At 47.5% G+C, this 15,662-nt stretch overlaps 1 protein-coding gene across 2 annotated transcripts; it reads right to left on the reverse strand.

The window, feature by feature from the left end:
- Nucleotides 1-1,569: 1,569 nt before the first annotated feature.
- zc3h13 (zinc finger CCCH-type containing 13) lies at nucleotides 1,570-13,096 on the reverse strand. Of its 2 annotated transcripts, none has more exons than XM_054743120.2 (20): nucleotides 12,957-13,096; nucleotides 12,165-12,332; nucleotides 11,974-12,077; nucleotides 11,773-11,887; nucleotides 11,577-11,688; nucleotides 11,301-11,464; nucleotides 11,071-11,219; nucleotides 10,795-10,995; nucleotides 10,247-10,414; nucleotides 9,821-10,173; nucleotides 9,317-9,745; nucleotides 9,005-9,253; nucleotides 8,457-8,913; nucleotides 8,003-8,115; nucleotides 6,526-7,758; nucleotides 5,819-6,448; nucleotides 5,598-5,738; nucleotides 5,321-5,521; nucleotides 2,054-2,217; nucleotides 1,570-1,971 (listed from the first exon to the last, which is right to left on the reverse strand). In XM_054743120.2, exons 2-20 carry the CDS (start codon nucleotides 12,321-12,323, stop codon nucleotides 1,771-1,773), a joined length of 5,343 nt encoding a protein of 1,780 aa, XP_054599095.1. In that variant the 5' UTR covers nucleotides 12,324-12,332; nucleotides 12,957-13,096; the 3' UTR covers nucleotides 1,570-1,770. The 2 variants fall into 2 exon arrangements, with proteins under 2 accessions (XP_054599095.1, XP_015808130.1); XM_015952644.3 differs by having other exon boundaries at nucleotides 7,919-8,115.
- Between the last annotated feature and the right edge of the window lie 2,566 nt (nucleotides 13,097-15,662).

Consider the following 15,662-nt stretch of genomic DNA (forward strand, 5'->3'; position numbering starts at 1 on the left):
GTGCCCCATAAACATCAAGAAGTATTTCAGCCTTTTTTACACAATAAACAAAGCATGGAGACGATAAAAATTGTTTCAGTCAAATGATTAGTAATTTTTGTAGTGTGTTCCTTGTGCTGCCTCACATACACTATATTTGAACCAGAGAAAGTAATTGGCATTATTATTGCAATGACCACAAATTTAGAATACACACGTTTTATTGGGTTTTCTTCCATTAACAGCAAAAGAAGTTAGCATCACTATTGTGTGCTTTTATTTTTGCTTCCAGTTCTTGCTTTTTTTCATCAAACACAATAACTCATTGTTCTTTCTTGACAGTTTAACTTGTGTGTATACACACACACACACACACACACATTTACACAATCTATAAAGGTAGTTGTACTGAATACATTTACAAAATATGTATTCCGTTTTGAATACAAATACAATTTAAAAGCATTTTGTTAGATAAAACTAGTTCAAGTTAATAAGTGTCCATGTCTGCTGTTTGATTCTGTTTCATTATTTTTGATAAAAAAAATTGCTGAGGCAAATTTTCTTGATTAAAATGCGATTAATCAAGATTAATTAATTACAAAGCCTCATAATTTTTTTAATCAAGTTCCACCATTTATATATATATATATATATTCACATATACCTCAGATGTAATGCGTGAAGTGGCAAAAATATTACTTTAAAAAAATTAAGAGCTGAAGAGATTAAAATACACATTTAAATTGGCAACGTGTTGAATCTAGGTTTGTAAGGAGATACTTATTTAGTTTTATTGCAGTTAAATAATGCCCAAACCACCAGCCCCACTGATGCTCGCTCCTACATGTTCAGGAATGTTTATTTTACAGTAGAAAGTGAAATATTTTCCCAGAAACGATTGTTCATACATTCCATAAAAAAATTTGCACAAAAAGTACCCAAAAAAGTGTTAACGGTTCATATTTGACGCAGTAAAATCTTCTCCAGAGCCAAATCTTTTCTCCGCAGTTTTTCCAAATTCATGAGTGCAGAGGGTCATGCTGAATCCAAGGATGTCTTCATTGATACCATACTAATAAAGCCAACAGCTGGACAGAGAAAAAGTCCAGATTAATTTTTAATCCAAGAGTCTTTTTTATCAGGAACTTTTTAATCCCTTCTATTTGGGCTGATGAGGGTTTCTCCATGTTCAGGTGCTCTTCTGTTCCTGTCAAGGAGACACTGCCAAACCAATCAAAAGCAGTAAAAACAACACAGAACATAAATATTGCTACAGACGGAGTTAAAACAAATCCCTCCAAGAATAGTTTGGCAGTGTTTTTTTTTCTTTACATGAAATGTTCATTCAAGTCTCTGCAGGGTGTCTCGATGACGTGGGCTTGTTACGGATCTTGTCATGTAAACAAATGCAGCAAGAATTCCACCGATAGTCCCAGAATTTGAGAATCGTTTCGTACAAAGAGCCATAACAAAATAACATCTATCCATTTTAATGCATGTTTATAGTACAACATACAAAACCAAAGTCAATTGATGAGGGTTAGTGAGGTGAGCCTGACGAGTAAAAACCAGATGAAGCACAAAAACATGATGTCAGTTAGGTGTGTTTCACGCATCTTCATACATGGAACAATACACACTTCTGAGATGGAGCTGCAGGAGACTCAAAAACACGTACAGGATAAAGATTCACAAGTCCTGCAGCTTCGTTTTATTTCATCAGGACTAAAAAGCCTTTTGAAGATGGAAGAAAAGGCTTAAAAGTGTTCAGTTTTGTGTGTTTTACTCTCAGGACACGCACACCTCTGGCTGCGCACTGCTTAGCTTACTGCTATTAGCTTCAGCTACTTCAGCTGCAGGAGCCGACCCGCTGTCGGACCTTTCAGGGGCTGAGTTCTGGCCGGACACGGTCCTTCTGAAGAGGCGGATGCTCATCTGAAGCAGCTCGCTGTCAACTAAAGGTGTAGTGGGGTACTGCTTTGTTTGGCCCTAAGAAGAAGAAGAAGATAAAAAAGAAATTTGATAGAGATGCTTAAAATAATCAAGGATTTATGCGAGTCGAGCTCTTTACCTTCTCGTTTTTTAACAGCTGCCGGCGGATGGCGAAGTCCCTGCGTGCACACAGGGCCTTGCAACATGGCCCGAGGTTGCTCAGTAACCCCGCCCTCTCCACCCGCCTGTTCAGGGCCGCCATGTTCAAGGCGCCTAGGTCACGCTCAAAGAGCTTGTCGGCGTCTGATAAAACAAGATCACTGATGAGTCAAAAATAAATGACACAAAAAGAGATAAAGTCTGAGGTTTAATGAATCAGGATAATATTTAGATTTTAAAAAGTTTGTTTTAAAGTTTGAGTAAAATGAATTACATCAAATTTCAAAGACCAGACCAAGTGACAAGCGAGCTCCCTTCCCACGGATCGGCTGGTCCCGTGAGGTCACCCAAAAGGGTCTGGGGTTTATTTTCTGTTGTTAACCTTGTCTACGGAGGTCTCACGGGTAACGACGAACTTTGTTTTACAAGTTAAGCAACTGGTAATCTAAACGTGACTTTTATTTTGAAGGTTTTTGGATGTTTCACTTGGGCTGGTCGATATAGAAAAAAGCTTCAATAAAAGAAAATCACATTGATCGATAATAACTATTAAAAACTATATGAAAAATGTAGAAAATAAATGCAGCCGAGGTCATTTTATGACACAACTTTATGATAAAACAAGTCGGTTGCGTTGCCAGACTTGGTTTTTATCGATTCTCTAATTCTGCAAACCACCGTTGTTTGTTTTTGTCAGACTTGTAAGGATGAAAATATCGCCACGCTGGTGAACTACTGAAACTTTTTTCGGAACAATTTCTTCCACCGCTCCTCGCTTCAACAGCTTGTTCAGGTCTGAGAGGAGAGGGCTTGCTGACGGAGCATGCTTGGGTCTGTTTCTGATTGGTCAGGAGTAAGTAATCACTAGTATGAAGCTACCTAATGCGCTATAATGGAAAAAGGACATTTTTTTCCTATTGAACCACTTCTTTATCGATCGATCGATATAGTTACTGAATTAACTGTCCAGCTGTTCTACAGCTTTTGCGTTTGACTTCCTGAACCGTGGAGTTTGACTCACTGTAAAATTCTTACATGTTGCTCCTTTAACGAGTGGCAAACCCTGAAATGTTTCAAAATGACCTTCTAACCCTTCCCAGCATGCACTGTGTCTGAGATCCTAATGGTAGCACACGCCTGTTTGCTCCAGATTAGAGTCCTGCACTGAAGCCCGACGGCCCTCGGGTCGGGCTTCGGGCCAATGACTGTGTAATTACCTCGGACACGGGCCGGGCGCCTTTATTTTTAATCGAATTCATGAAAAAAATTGAAACACTTATAGCAGGGGTCGGCAACCTGTTCCCATCAAAGAGCCATTATTACCCGTTTCCCACAGTAAAGAAAACACTGGGAGCCACAGCAGCTGCGGCGTTGTGGGCGGGGCCTACCCTCAGACAGCAGAGAGCTGCTTTAACCAATCACAACAGGTGACAGCAGCCGGTACCGGTCGCTCGTGTACGTCAAAGTTATCTTTCATAAGACGATAATCAATAAAACGATTTATATAAAGTGGATCCAGAAGTTGTAGCCCGTCTCTGCCTACAATATTTTGATATTTTTCACCCTGTTGGTGGTTTTACTGAGCAGGTGCCACTTTTGTCATACGTTTCATTTAAAACATGTTTAGACTGTTCAGAATACAAATCCAGGCTCTGTCACGTTTGATTGTTGTAATTAAACTTTGTAGGTGGGGAAGGTCAGAAAAGGATCCGATCAATTTGTTTTTCCCTCATTTACAGTGACGGAGACAACGGTGCATTGCGCCTGGCTCTGGTGTTAATCAAGTTTAATTTGCAACAATTTTCACAAGAAAACAGAACAGTTAAAAGCAGGGCTTGTGTTGACCGGATAGTTCTCGTATTTGACCGTTTATTTTGACGGAGAAAGAATAGAAAGAATTACCCCGACGCATGCAGACGAACTGACATTTTATTCTACGCACATCGCAGTTGTAGCTAAATCACTCGAGAAAAGATTCCCATCTGAACATGTGAGCTGGACACTGCTCAGCGCAGCTCGCTGTCAGTGTGTACTACATAAGGTGCACAGCGAGCTGAAGATGTGGAGAGGGGCTTGGAGTACGTCGCAGAACCAGAGCGCATGCGGGAAGATTCCTCCCACTGAATTCATTCAGAGGAATCTTCCCGCTGATCTGAATCTGATGCGGCTCTCTGTGCTTGTAAAATAATGAATGGATATTTAAATAAAATGCTTTATATTTTACTGAATTAATTTTATATCTGTAAGTCAATTCTATGTAAAGATTGTCTGCGTAAACCTGAACAGGTCCAGCCCGGTCTTACTGTGTGAACGGGTTGACGGGTCACGCTTGTGCGTAATCATATCGGTGCATTCTGAGCTGAAGAGGATGTGAGATTCTGGGCTTCTCCTCAGACGGCTCCTGGATGCGTCGTCACATTGGAGACAGGAACAAGCGCTATTCAGCCAAAGTTTCATAATCAAGGAACATTTTCTAAGTGACAAGTCTCTCTGAGAGACCGGGTTTGGAAAACACTCGCTTCAGTCGGAGGAATCTTCCCGCATGCGCTCTGGTTCTGCGACACGCGCTCCAAGCCCCTCTCCACAACTTCAGCTCGCTGTGTACCTTATGTAGTACACGCCGACAGTGAGCTGCGCTGAGCAGTGTCCAGCTCAGATGTTCAGATGGGAATCTTTTCTTGAGTGATTTAGCTACATCTGCGATGTGCGTAGAATAAAATGTCAGTTCGTCTGCATGCGTCGGGGTAATTCTTTCTATTCTTTCTCTGTCAAAATAAACGGTCAAATACGGGAACTATCCGGTCAACACAAGCCCTGCTTTTAACTGTTCTGTTTTCTTGTGAAAATTGTTGCAAAGAGATCAAATTTACCTTGATTACCACCAGAGCCAGTGCGCCGTCATCTCCCTGACAATAAATGAGGGGAAAACAAATTGATCGGATCCTGCACGTCTTTTAACACATTGGTCAGGATTGACGCACTTTGTTTTCATTTAGTTGGTTAAAAGAAAGTCGGGCTCGGGTCGGGCCAGAGAATCCTGAAAACCTTTTCGGACCGGGTCGGGCTGGGGCTCCACCCCCTCGGGCCGGGTATGGGCTCAGATTTTAGGCCCGTGCAGGGCTCTAGTCCAGATAGAGGTTAGGGTTACAGCTTTGACTTTGGAGTATCTTAACCAAGTAACTTTAGTTTGGTTTTTACTTTGTTACAACGTCTCACTCTCTGGTTCCTGTTGGAATTCAACGCTCACCTTTCGGATCGTCCAGCTCAGACCTGCACACCTCCTTCACCTGCTCCAGGAGCTCCGGGCCTGCGAGTCTCTTGGAGATGCCGGCCCGCAGCAGAACAGCCCCCGGGGTGAAACGGAGCAAAGCTGCACCCGCCGCCCGCGGTTCTGGTTTCTGCTTGGGCATCAGGCTGGACCAGTCAACATCAATCACGTCCAGCGGACCTGTCCACACGTGGAACCGGAGTTCACATCTAACGTCGCGCGTGATAAACTAGTTTCGGTTTCAGGAGAAACAAACCTGTAATCTTCTCCTCCTCTGGCTGATCCTCCTTTTTCTGGCTATCGGCAAGGATTTCATCCAGCTCATCATCGCTGATCGGCTCGTACTCCTCCCCAACAGACGCAACCGACCGCTCGTCCTCTTTCCCATCATCATCCCCTGGACAAAAAACACATTCCATTGGAATCCAAGTAGGAAAATCAACACGAAGAACCTCAAAGTAAATTCCATCCTCTTACCATCAAAATTCTCCGTCTTCTCCACCTCCTGATGATCTCCACCTACATGGTGGCTGTTGCTAGATTTCTCGGCTTCTGGAGGGCTGAAGGCTTCTCTGGGCAGTAGGGGCTCGTATTCGCTCCTTTCTGGCCTCGCAATCTCTCCTCTCACGTCTCCTCGTCCCGGAGCTCTCAGGTCGCCATGCGGAGGCAGATCCATCATCATCCTCTCCCGTTCCCGGTCTCCGCCTCGTTCAGCTCGACCATCTCTCTCCCGCTCCCTCTCCCGTTCTCTCTCCCATTCGTGCTGTTGGATGAGTCCTTCAGGAAGCAGGCGCTCCCGATCCCTGAGGTCCCTTAGGAGAGGCTCCCGTGCAGGACGCATAAGCAGAGGCTCTCGCCCTCGGCCCGGCCAGTCTCGAGGTTCTGGCTCCCAGTCCCGTTGCTGCTGAAGGGGCTGCTGGAGGTGCAGAGGCTGCTGCTGTTGTTGCTGCTGCAGTGGGCGGAGCTCCTTACGATCTCGCTCAAAGGGCTCCCTGTCTCGCTCCCGGTCCCGGCTGTCGTAGGAGCCGGCGCGGGATCGGGACCTAGCCTGCCGCTCCGAATCAGGAGAGCTGCGCCTGGAGCTGTGGCTCCGGGAATCTTGCCGATCTGAAAAACAAGATTTTAGTTTCCAGCTTTGGTTTTGTTTGAATAATAACCAGAACCGGATCAGAACTCTCCAGTACCTGATGAGGTGCTGCGGCTGGGCTCTCCTCTCCTCAGCTGGTCAATCCGCGACTTCCTCTCAGCTCCCGGAGGATCGCTCACCACCGGCCTCTCTCGCTCCCTTTCCCTGTCCCGATCACGAGAGCCAGATCCCTGCATCCTGCCTCGCCGGGACCGCGGCCCCTGGGAATTCTCCTGGTGGACCGGCTCGTCGGAAGGTGACCTCAGGCGCCGTGTCGAGGCCCGGCTCTGGTTGCTCCCCATGCTGCTGCTGCGCGGCTGCTCTGAGGGGGGTTTGCGGAGAAGAGGCTGGGACATGAGCGGCTGTGGTGTCAGGGTCTGAAGCAGGATTGGAGGATCTTGGGAAAGCAGAGGAGCAATGGGTGGCGGATTACACCGCTCCCTTTCCCGGCCCATTCGGTGGCCCCCGCCTCTCCTGAGCGGCTCAGTCTGGATCCTCTCAGCGGGAGCCAGAGGAGCTGGTGTTTCCACCTGGCCTCCTTTCTCTGTAGCATCATCATCATCATCTGTCCAGTCACTGAAGTTGTTCCTGTGGGAGGAAGACTCGGCATTCCCTGCAGCTGCGTGGTGCCCGGGCCTCATGGAGGGCGGTGGTGTCCGAGGACCTCTCTTCCTCTTACTGTGAGGCTGATGGGCCAGTGCCTCCTCCTCAGAAGCGTCCGACTCGCCTCCTCGCGACCGCTTCCTCTTGCGGTCGTGTGCCTTCTTCTTGGGTACCTTCCTTGGTGAATGTAATGGCAGCGGCAGCGCCGCCTCTACAGGAGCGGCAGCTGGAGGCTCGGGGTTGAAACGGTCCGCCGCTAAAGTCAGACCGCCACCACCGACAACCTCCTCCTCTTTGCGGACCTTTTTCAAGCCCTTCTTCAGGGACTTGGTCTTCTTTTTGCCCTCCTCGTGAGACTGGGACGCAGCAGTGTCTCGGTCTTCACTGATGGTGGCGAGAGCGGCAGGTGGAGGGGGCGGAGTCGACTCTCGCTGGTCTCTGCCTCTGCTGCGACTGTCCGAGGGAACATCAGTGAGGTACTCTCCACGTCTGTCTCCTCTGCCTCGATCTGGACGAGCCTCCGGGTCTTCATGGCGACTGCGGGATTCCCGCTTGTCCCCGGCTCCTCGGCGCTCCTCGTCCTTCCAGTGAGACGACTTTTCAGTAGATGCAGCATTTCTGGGTGGCGACCTGGATGAGGAATCACGGGGCCTCACCACTTGGCTCAGCAGACGATGTTTGTCCCCACCTGCACGCCAACAGTCGTGGAAACATCTTAGAGCATTCTGATGTAGCCATTTGTGTTAGCGATAGCATCATAGCAAGCTAACATGCAGGTGAAACGAGTCAAAGCTTGTTTACTAATAACAATAACAACACGCATCCTCATTAAAACAAGTGTTTCCTACTGTCGGACGGAGGTTGACACACGGGGCTGGGGAGGAGGGGTTGTGGGTGGAGCTTGGCAAGCCCTCGGCCCGTCGGACGCTCACTTTTGTCCTCGGCGCTATTGTAGCCGTCGCTGTCCGCCGGGCTGAAGTCCCGCGCTGCTCGCTTGGGAGATGGTCTCGGACTCGGGCTGCTCTCCACCCTGAACCTCTTACGGCTGAAGCACAAGAAAAAAAAAAAAGAGTTTTAAAACGGGGTTGGTCTACGGGAATCACACAAGCTGCTGCTGAATCGGCTCCAGCGTTTCGTCTCGTTTCGGAATCGTCCGAGCCTCTGAAGTATTTGCGGTGACGTCGGACCGAACCGGAACGGTGAAGCGAGATCGAAACACGTTCACATTCTGACGTGTGAACTGTGTCAAAAGAAATGCTAACACCACCCGCGGTGGCTCACCAGGGTTACCGTGGCAACCACAAACACAACAGAAGGTAAGGAAGGAGCTCACAGGTGAACGGGTGAAAGACAAGAATAAATGTTCAGGACGGATCGTTGACGTACCTCATCTTGTCCCGAACAGACCTCTCGTCTCTGGTGTCTTCCCTCCTCTCCCGTCTCTCCCTTTCTCTCTCCTCCCATTCCCGCTGCCTCTCCCTCTCCCTCTGTTCCCTCTCTCTTTCTCTTTCCTTCCTTTCTCTCTCCCTCTCCCTTTCCCGCTCTCGCTCCTCCCTCTCCCGTTCTCTCTCCCGCTCCTCCCTCTCACGTTCCCTCTCTCGTTCCCGCTCCCTGGCCCTCTCCCTCTCCGCCTCCCTCTCCTTTTCTCGCTCCCTCTCTCGCTCCTTTTCCTTCTCTCGTTCCCGCTCTCTTTCCCTTTCCCTCTCTCTTTCTCGCTCCCGGTCTCGGGCCCTGTCCTCCCGCCTGTCCTCTGTTCGGTCCGACCTCCTCTCCTCACGCCTCTCCTCCCTTTCAGACTCCTCGGACCTCCTCTGGTATCTGTTAGGAGAGGCTGCTCTTTGTTCTGACGAGAAAGGAGAGACAAGAATAAAGTTCAACACCTTTTTGCATTTTTCTGATCCTGAAGCAGCATTCCACTCGGCTCCGGTGCTAACCTCTGTCCCGGTTATCTCTGCGATCCCGCTCCCCGTGACCTGCCCTCCGGTCGTAGGAGGAGTCTCTTGTGTGCTGATCTCTTCTCTCACTCTCGTAGCGATCTCGGTCCGAGGTCCTCTCAGAGCTCCGTTCAGCGGCGCTGCGATCCGTGCTCCGCTCCACGCTGCGATCGCGCACCGCACCGCTTCGTGACTCCCAGTTATCGTAGCTGCTGTCCAGCTGGGAGCTTCGGGAGTTCCTGTTTGATCCTGAGGGAAGAACAACGCACCGTGAAGCTCGATTTTCCACATTAAAACTTTTTTTTGTCTCACCTTTATCAGACGGCTCATTAGCACGTCCTCTTCCTCGTCCATTCCTATCACCTCTGTCCGTCCGGCCCTCGGTCCTCACATCATCACGTCCATGACCTCGTCCATATACCCTGTCATCCTGAGGAGGATCCTCCTTCCTGTAGGCATCACTTCTCTCCCTCTCCTTTTCCCTCCCCCGCTCTTTCTCACGCTCTCGGTGTTCCAGGGACTCTCGACTGGAGCGCGTCTCTATCCTGGTCTCTCTCATGTCCTTCACATCCCTGTTGTCCCGACTATCCCGGGTTGTTTCTCTTCCTCGGTCACGAGCGTCCCGTCGTTCGCGGGCCTCTCTGGTCTCCCGGTCGTCTCGGGCGTCCCGGGACGAGAGGACTTCGGACTCGTAGTCTTGGTCGTCACGGACACTGTCCTTCTCCCGCTTGCTCCGGCTTTCTGCTCACAAGAGGGACACACACTTTCAGAATCCTATAAACTAATCCCGACAACATGGCAGACACCCAAAAATACCCTCTCTGTTGTCATGTCTGCGCTCCTGGGCGGGTGGACTCCTATCTCTCTCCCCACGACTCTTCTCTCTGCCCCTGGAGCGGCGCCGGCTGGGACTCGAACGCTCAGGACGTCGAGGAGGTGAGGAAGTTTCGTGAGAGGCCGGGGGCGACCGAGAGCGCCGGGAGCGCGGTGGCGACGAGGCAGAAGCTTGAGCTGTGGAACTCCGGTAGGAGGTGGGAGAGGAAGAACGGCGGCGGCGAGGCGACGGGGAGTGGCGGTTGTTGGAGGAACCGGAATGGGAGGACGGGGAGTGTTGGGAGTGGCGGCGAGGAGGAGTGCGACTGCGGTGGTGGTGTGGAGGGGAAGGAGACCTGCAGAAACAGAACATCATTATTCACAAAGCCGTTTGGCGTTATCCGTGTCGGAAAACCAGGAAGTTCAGACCTTTGAGGGGGGGAGGGGAGCAACGAGGCCTTGTGAGATGAAACTTTGGGAGAGACGGACTTCTTCCTCGCTGGAGGTGACGCACACCTGGAGGGAGACGACGCACTTCCAGAGCGCTCCTCCGATGTCACCGCCCGCTTGGCCTTATGGGAACTGTCGGATCGATCACTTTAACACCAAACCGCTTCAGATTAACGGCTGAATGAGAGGTGGATACTACTAATCAGAGGCACAAGCATTAAAAAATAAACCAGGTACGATCAGGAAGCATCCTCTGAGCTGCTCTAGAAAAGCTCAGCGGCTGATTTCGTTAAAACGTGGATTTAAACCCGTCCGAAGCAAACCTTTGGGTTCTGACGCGAATAAAAAGCCGAGTGAGATAAATGCCATGCAGCAAAGTTAGTCCAGCATCTGCGGGTTGAAACAGAACCTTTCGTAGCCACTCACCTGATTATCTGCCTACATAAACAACAAAGGAGAACAGCAACAAGTGAGTTTGTGAAACGGTGGGATAAAAACAGCTGCAGGAGACGACGTTCCCGTCATACCGGCGTTTTTCCTTCTTTTCTTTATGCTTCTCCGTGTCCCGTCCCCGCTCTTTCCCTTCCTTCTGCTTCTCCTCGGTCTTCTCCTTGTTTTTATGTTTCCCTTTGTGTTTTTTCCCAACGACAGGAATGCCGAGAGGGACCGGGGGAGGAGGACTCGGCGTACGAGGCCCCTTCTTCTTACTGTGGCTTCCTTTTGAAGACCTAAAAGAAAAAGGGAGTGATTTTTTTTCTGGGCTCCGTCCCGCGACTCAAGACGCTTTTTTTACGCCTTCTTACCGGAGGGTTTCTGACACCGCCAAGGCCATGGCTGCCTTCTTCTCTTTCTTCCCAGAACCGGAGCCTTTACTTATACTTTTGTATTTCGGGGAGCCGCCGGACTTCCTGGACGACGGCGAATCTTTGGAACCCAACAGCTCAGGCGACACCTGACCAACAGGGACGGCAGGACAAAAGCTCAACGCTGAGGGAATCTGGGGATTTCAGATCTCGTGAATATTAATCCTCACCTTTGGCAGCGCTGCACTCCTGGATTTTATAGGAGCCTCCTCTTTCTTAACGACATCATCTCGTTTGTCCAAATTTTCCTGCTCCAGTTTCATGAGTTCCCGTTGGATCTTCTGGCGCTTCATCTCCAGGGATAACTCGTAATCAAATTCCCCAATATCAGAATCTGAGTCAACAAAGTAAGGTTTGTAGTACTTATTATCATGGCGCGCTGATCTTTTTAACAAAATAATGACAACTAGCATGAATCGTATTATTTGTCGATTAAACTATCCAACCTTCTCGATTAGTTTCCCACTCGACAGGCTCTTCTTCACTGGCTGGGGTCCTCTCCTTCGTGATCTTTATGCCTTCCTTCTCTCTGTGTCGCCCTCTTGAAGAGTCTCTCTGCTACAAAAGGACTCAGCCTTGTTTTTACTCTTCTCCTTTCAGACAATAAGGATTAAAACACTATAGAAAACAAAAATAACTCACTCTGACTTTGGAGGTTGTGGGCTTGTCTACGTCTCGCTTCAAGTTTTCCGGGTCAACATCCTGTCGTTTATTTTTCATCCTCTCCCGCAGATCACCAGTGGGTCTCTCAGCTGACCTGCGTTGCGATTGGTTTCATTGTTTTGAGGAATCAAAAAACTAAATTGGAACAACATGCACAGCAGCAAGTCCAGGTCTCCTCACCGATTAAAGCTGAATCCTTTGCCTCGAGGCTGAGTTCCATGTGTGTAACGACAAGTGTTGCCGTAACTGCAGCTACCGGTCTTCAGCCAATTTCTACAGTGACTCTAAAACACAAATTAAGATAAAAGACATGAAGACAAATCCACTCAAAAAGAAAACCTCCAGTCCTGGAACGGTTCTGCGACACATACATCTGCAGCATTACTCCCAGTGCTAGGACCAAGGCGTTCAAAGACACTGGGCCGGCGAGACGGGGCGCTGGTGTTGCTGGTGCTGCTGGTTGTGGTGCTGCTGCTGTCAGATATCGTTTTTGAATTCTCAACTGTTACTTTCCGCCTGATCTTGGACATTCTGCAGGACTGGAAACATGGTAATACTGTTAATCAGAAGGGTCCAAAGAATCTAAAACTACATAAAAAATCAACAGTTTTACAAAAAAATAATATTTTTTATTTGAACTGTGAATCACAGCGTTTTAATTACGCACCGTGAGATGAACAATACTGTGCAACAACAAAAACATGAAATATAATAAAATAGCAACACAAAGTGAAAAGGGATTTAATGTGTCAGTGGAAGAAATTTTGATAATGTTGAAAATTTCAGAAAATTAACATTTGTCAGCAAAAATAAACTGTTTCAATGTTTTTCTTTCCATAAAAATAAAGAAAAATATCAAAGTTTTTTTTATTCCCCTACATTGTGCAAACGTTTCTAAAAATTGTGCTAGAATTATCTGAGTTTAGACTTCTACGGCTGCACATTAGCTTCAGATTAGCCACTGCTCCCAGCAAACTACGCGATAATATTTCTGCACAGTGTTGTGTTAGAGCTTTAAATGCGTGGCCGGGCCATTCATTTGCACACCTCAAACAGGAAAATCCACGTATATCGAAGCTAATGCTAACAGTAGCTTCAGGCCTTTAAGCCACCACGAGCGCGGTTTAAGCTAATGTAAGATCAAACGGAATACAGCTCCTCACCCAATATTTGGTTTCGGTGTTTCATCTACTTTGTATTAGTTAGCAAAGCAAGACTTTGTCGAAACAACAAGTCCTATTCTTTGAAATCTAAGGCAGAAACTGCCCGGAGTGACTTCATGTTGGCGTACATACAGTGCGCCTCAGACGCATTACGTCGCGTTCTTCTTCTGTGGTACGATCACCGCCAGCAGTAAAGACGTTGACGCCCCATTCGGTGCTGGAGAGCGTAACAGCGTCGTCGCCATATTGGATGGGTCTCCTCACTGTCCAAAGCCAATGCAGAGTGGGCAAATGTGCTCGTTTTGTGCAGCCTACCTTTGCAACAACCGGTTTACTATTGAAACCAGATCTCGTGTGATTACTGTTGACTTTTCTAGTGTAGAGGGGTAAATACTGTTGCTTTTAAGCTTAATACATTACCTTTACTTATGACCAATAAATTGTGATATTCTATATAAACATAGAATATCAACCTGCTTGGTCTTTGAGTGTTTATTCAGAAGATTCTAAGATTCTTTGCTTTTTCCAGGGATCAACAAACTTCATCTCAATTCAGACAGAGTCAGGTTTATAAAAGATAAGAAATTTATTTTCTAAACAAATAAAAACATGACAAGGCTACAGTGATGGATGAGTGATGTCTGGTGATTTAATGGCGTGTGTTTATCAGAACCTTGTATTGAGAAGAACTGAGTTCTGGGTGTGCAAAGGAATTTGGTTTGCATTAAGCTATGAAATTGGTTCTTATCAAAACGGCATCAGATGCAATCATGTTGTGTTCTACATACCCCTGAGAAGACTCCCTTTCGGATCCGAGATGTTGGGGGGTTGGGGGTCGGGTGACCCCAAGGTACCGAAGTTCGTAGAAAAGACCGCATTACGACCAAGTCAGTCCAGAGTCGTCTCCCGGATCACAACAGGTAGATGAAATTGTTTGCGTCTAGAAGGACTCTTAGGGAGTCGGAACTGTATAGCTTTGTTCTGTGTCAACTTCAGCATGTAGCAGGGTTTTTGACAGCTTGTCAAAAATGCTCTGGGTTAAAGAAGGTTTGCTCCGGTAGGCCTGTCCGTAGCTTTCTCTAGAACTGACTCACCGTCTAGTGAGCTCTGTTTTAATATTCTCATATTATGATTTCTTGGCCAACCGGTACGTGTCATGTTAAGGGATGTTCACAAGCAAACCTCAGAACGTCACGCCTCTTTCAGATACAGGATGCTCTAACTTGTGGTTAAGAAAATATCTGTGTCATGACGTTTAACTTTAATTTAATTTATCTCTAATGAACCTTGTGTCTAAGTGTAGATAATGATTCAATTGTCATATCAGACATTACTGATCATCATATATATAAATCTTTCAATGTAATAATAACATTCATTTCAAACTTCAATAATTCAAGCACAGATTAATCAAAACATTTCATTTGGTATTCATATAACATTTGTTCATTCAACCATATGATTATTTCTGTTATAATGGTTCAGTCCTTTATTTTGAGCAGGACAGCCGAGATAAGCAGGACCTTGAGAAGGGAACATGATGTTGATAATCTGTTATCATGTGTTCAGAGCTGCAGAGAGGCCCGGACTCCAGCTGATGGAATGTCAGGATCCGGAAGATTAAAGGCAACAAATGTAGACTCCTGTCTCCATATGACCAGATACTGAAGAGGTTTACACGTTGTGAGGTTACATGAAAAACTGACCAATTGTGGACGTTACACTAGCCTACATGATGGAATTTTACATTGTAATTTATTTTGTTTAATTATATTTATATTTTTGTATCATGGCACACAATGTGTCTAATGTAGTGAAAAAGTTTAATAAAATGTGATTTTGATTTGGGTAAGCACCTTTCTCAGTAGAAATGAATGACCCAAGGTCTCATTTTGTCCCCAGGGTTGTCAAGAGAATAGAATAAGTCTTTCGCATTTTTTTTATTTTATTATATTATTTCAAACTAAATGTGCGGCATTTTCTTTTGCATCAAATAAGTGAGCATGTTTGGGCTCTTTTGGCCATCCATCCATCCATTTTCAGCTGCTTATCCAGAGTCGGGTCACGGGTGCAGTAGCCTAAGCCGAGAGGCCCAGACTTCCCACTCCCCAGCAACCTGAGCCAGCTCCTCTGCGGAAATCCCAAGGTGTTCCCTGGCCAGCCGAGAGACATGGTCCCTAGCTTGTCCTGGGTCTTCCCTTGGACCTTGTCCCAGTTGGACATTCCCAGAAAACCTCACCAGGGAGGCACCTAGTAGGCATCCTGACCAGATGCCCGACCCACCTCAACTGTCTCCTCTCGACGTGGAGGAGCAGCGGATCTACTCCGAACCCCTCCCGGATGACCGAGCTTCTCAATCTGTCTAAGGGAGAGCCCAGCCACCCGGTGGAGACAACTCATTTCAGCCGCTTGTATCCATTCTTTCGTCACTACCCAAAGCTTGTGACCATAGGTGAAGGTATTTCAAGATCCTGGTTCTGGTCTTTAGGGCCATACATGGACAAGCACCATCATACATTGATGATCTTCTCAGTCTTTACACTCCCGACAGCTCCCTGAGGTCCAGTGACCAAAGCCTACTGGTTGTGCAGCACCGGGCTAAAGACCAAAGGTGACAGATCATCTGCTGCTGTGGCCCCCAGATTCTGGACCTCTCTCCCCCTGAGCCTGAGATCAGTGGACTCAATGGTCTCCTTTAAAGTGAGG

This window comes from Nothobranchius furzeri, chromosome 14 (assembly GCF_043380555.1).
Source record: "Nothobranchius furzeri strain GRZ-AD chromosome 14, NfurGRZ-RIMD1, whole genome shotgun sequence".
Lineage (NCBI taxonomy): Eukaryota > Metazoa > Chordata > Actinopteri > Cyprinodontiformes > Nothobranchiidae > Nothobranchius > Nothobranchius furzeri.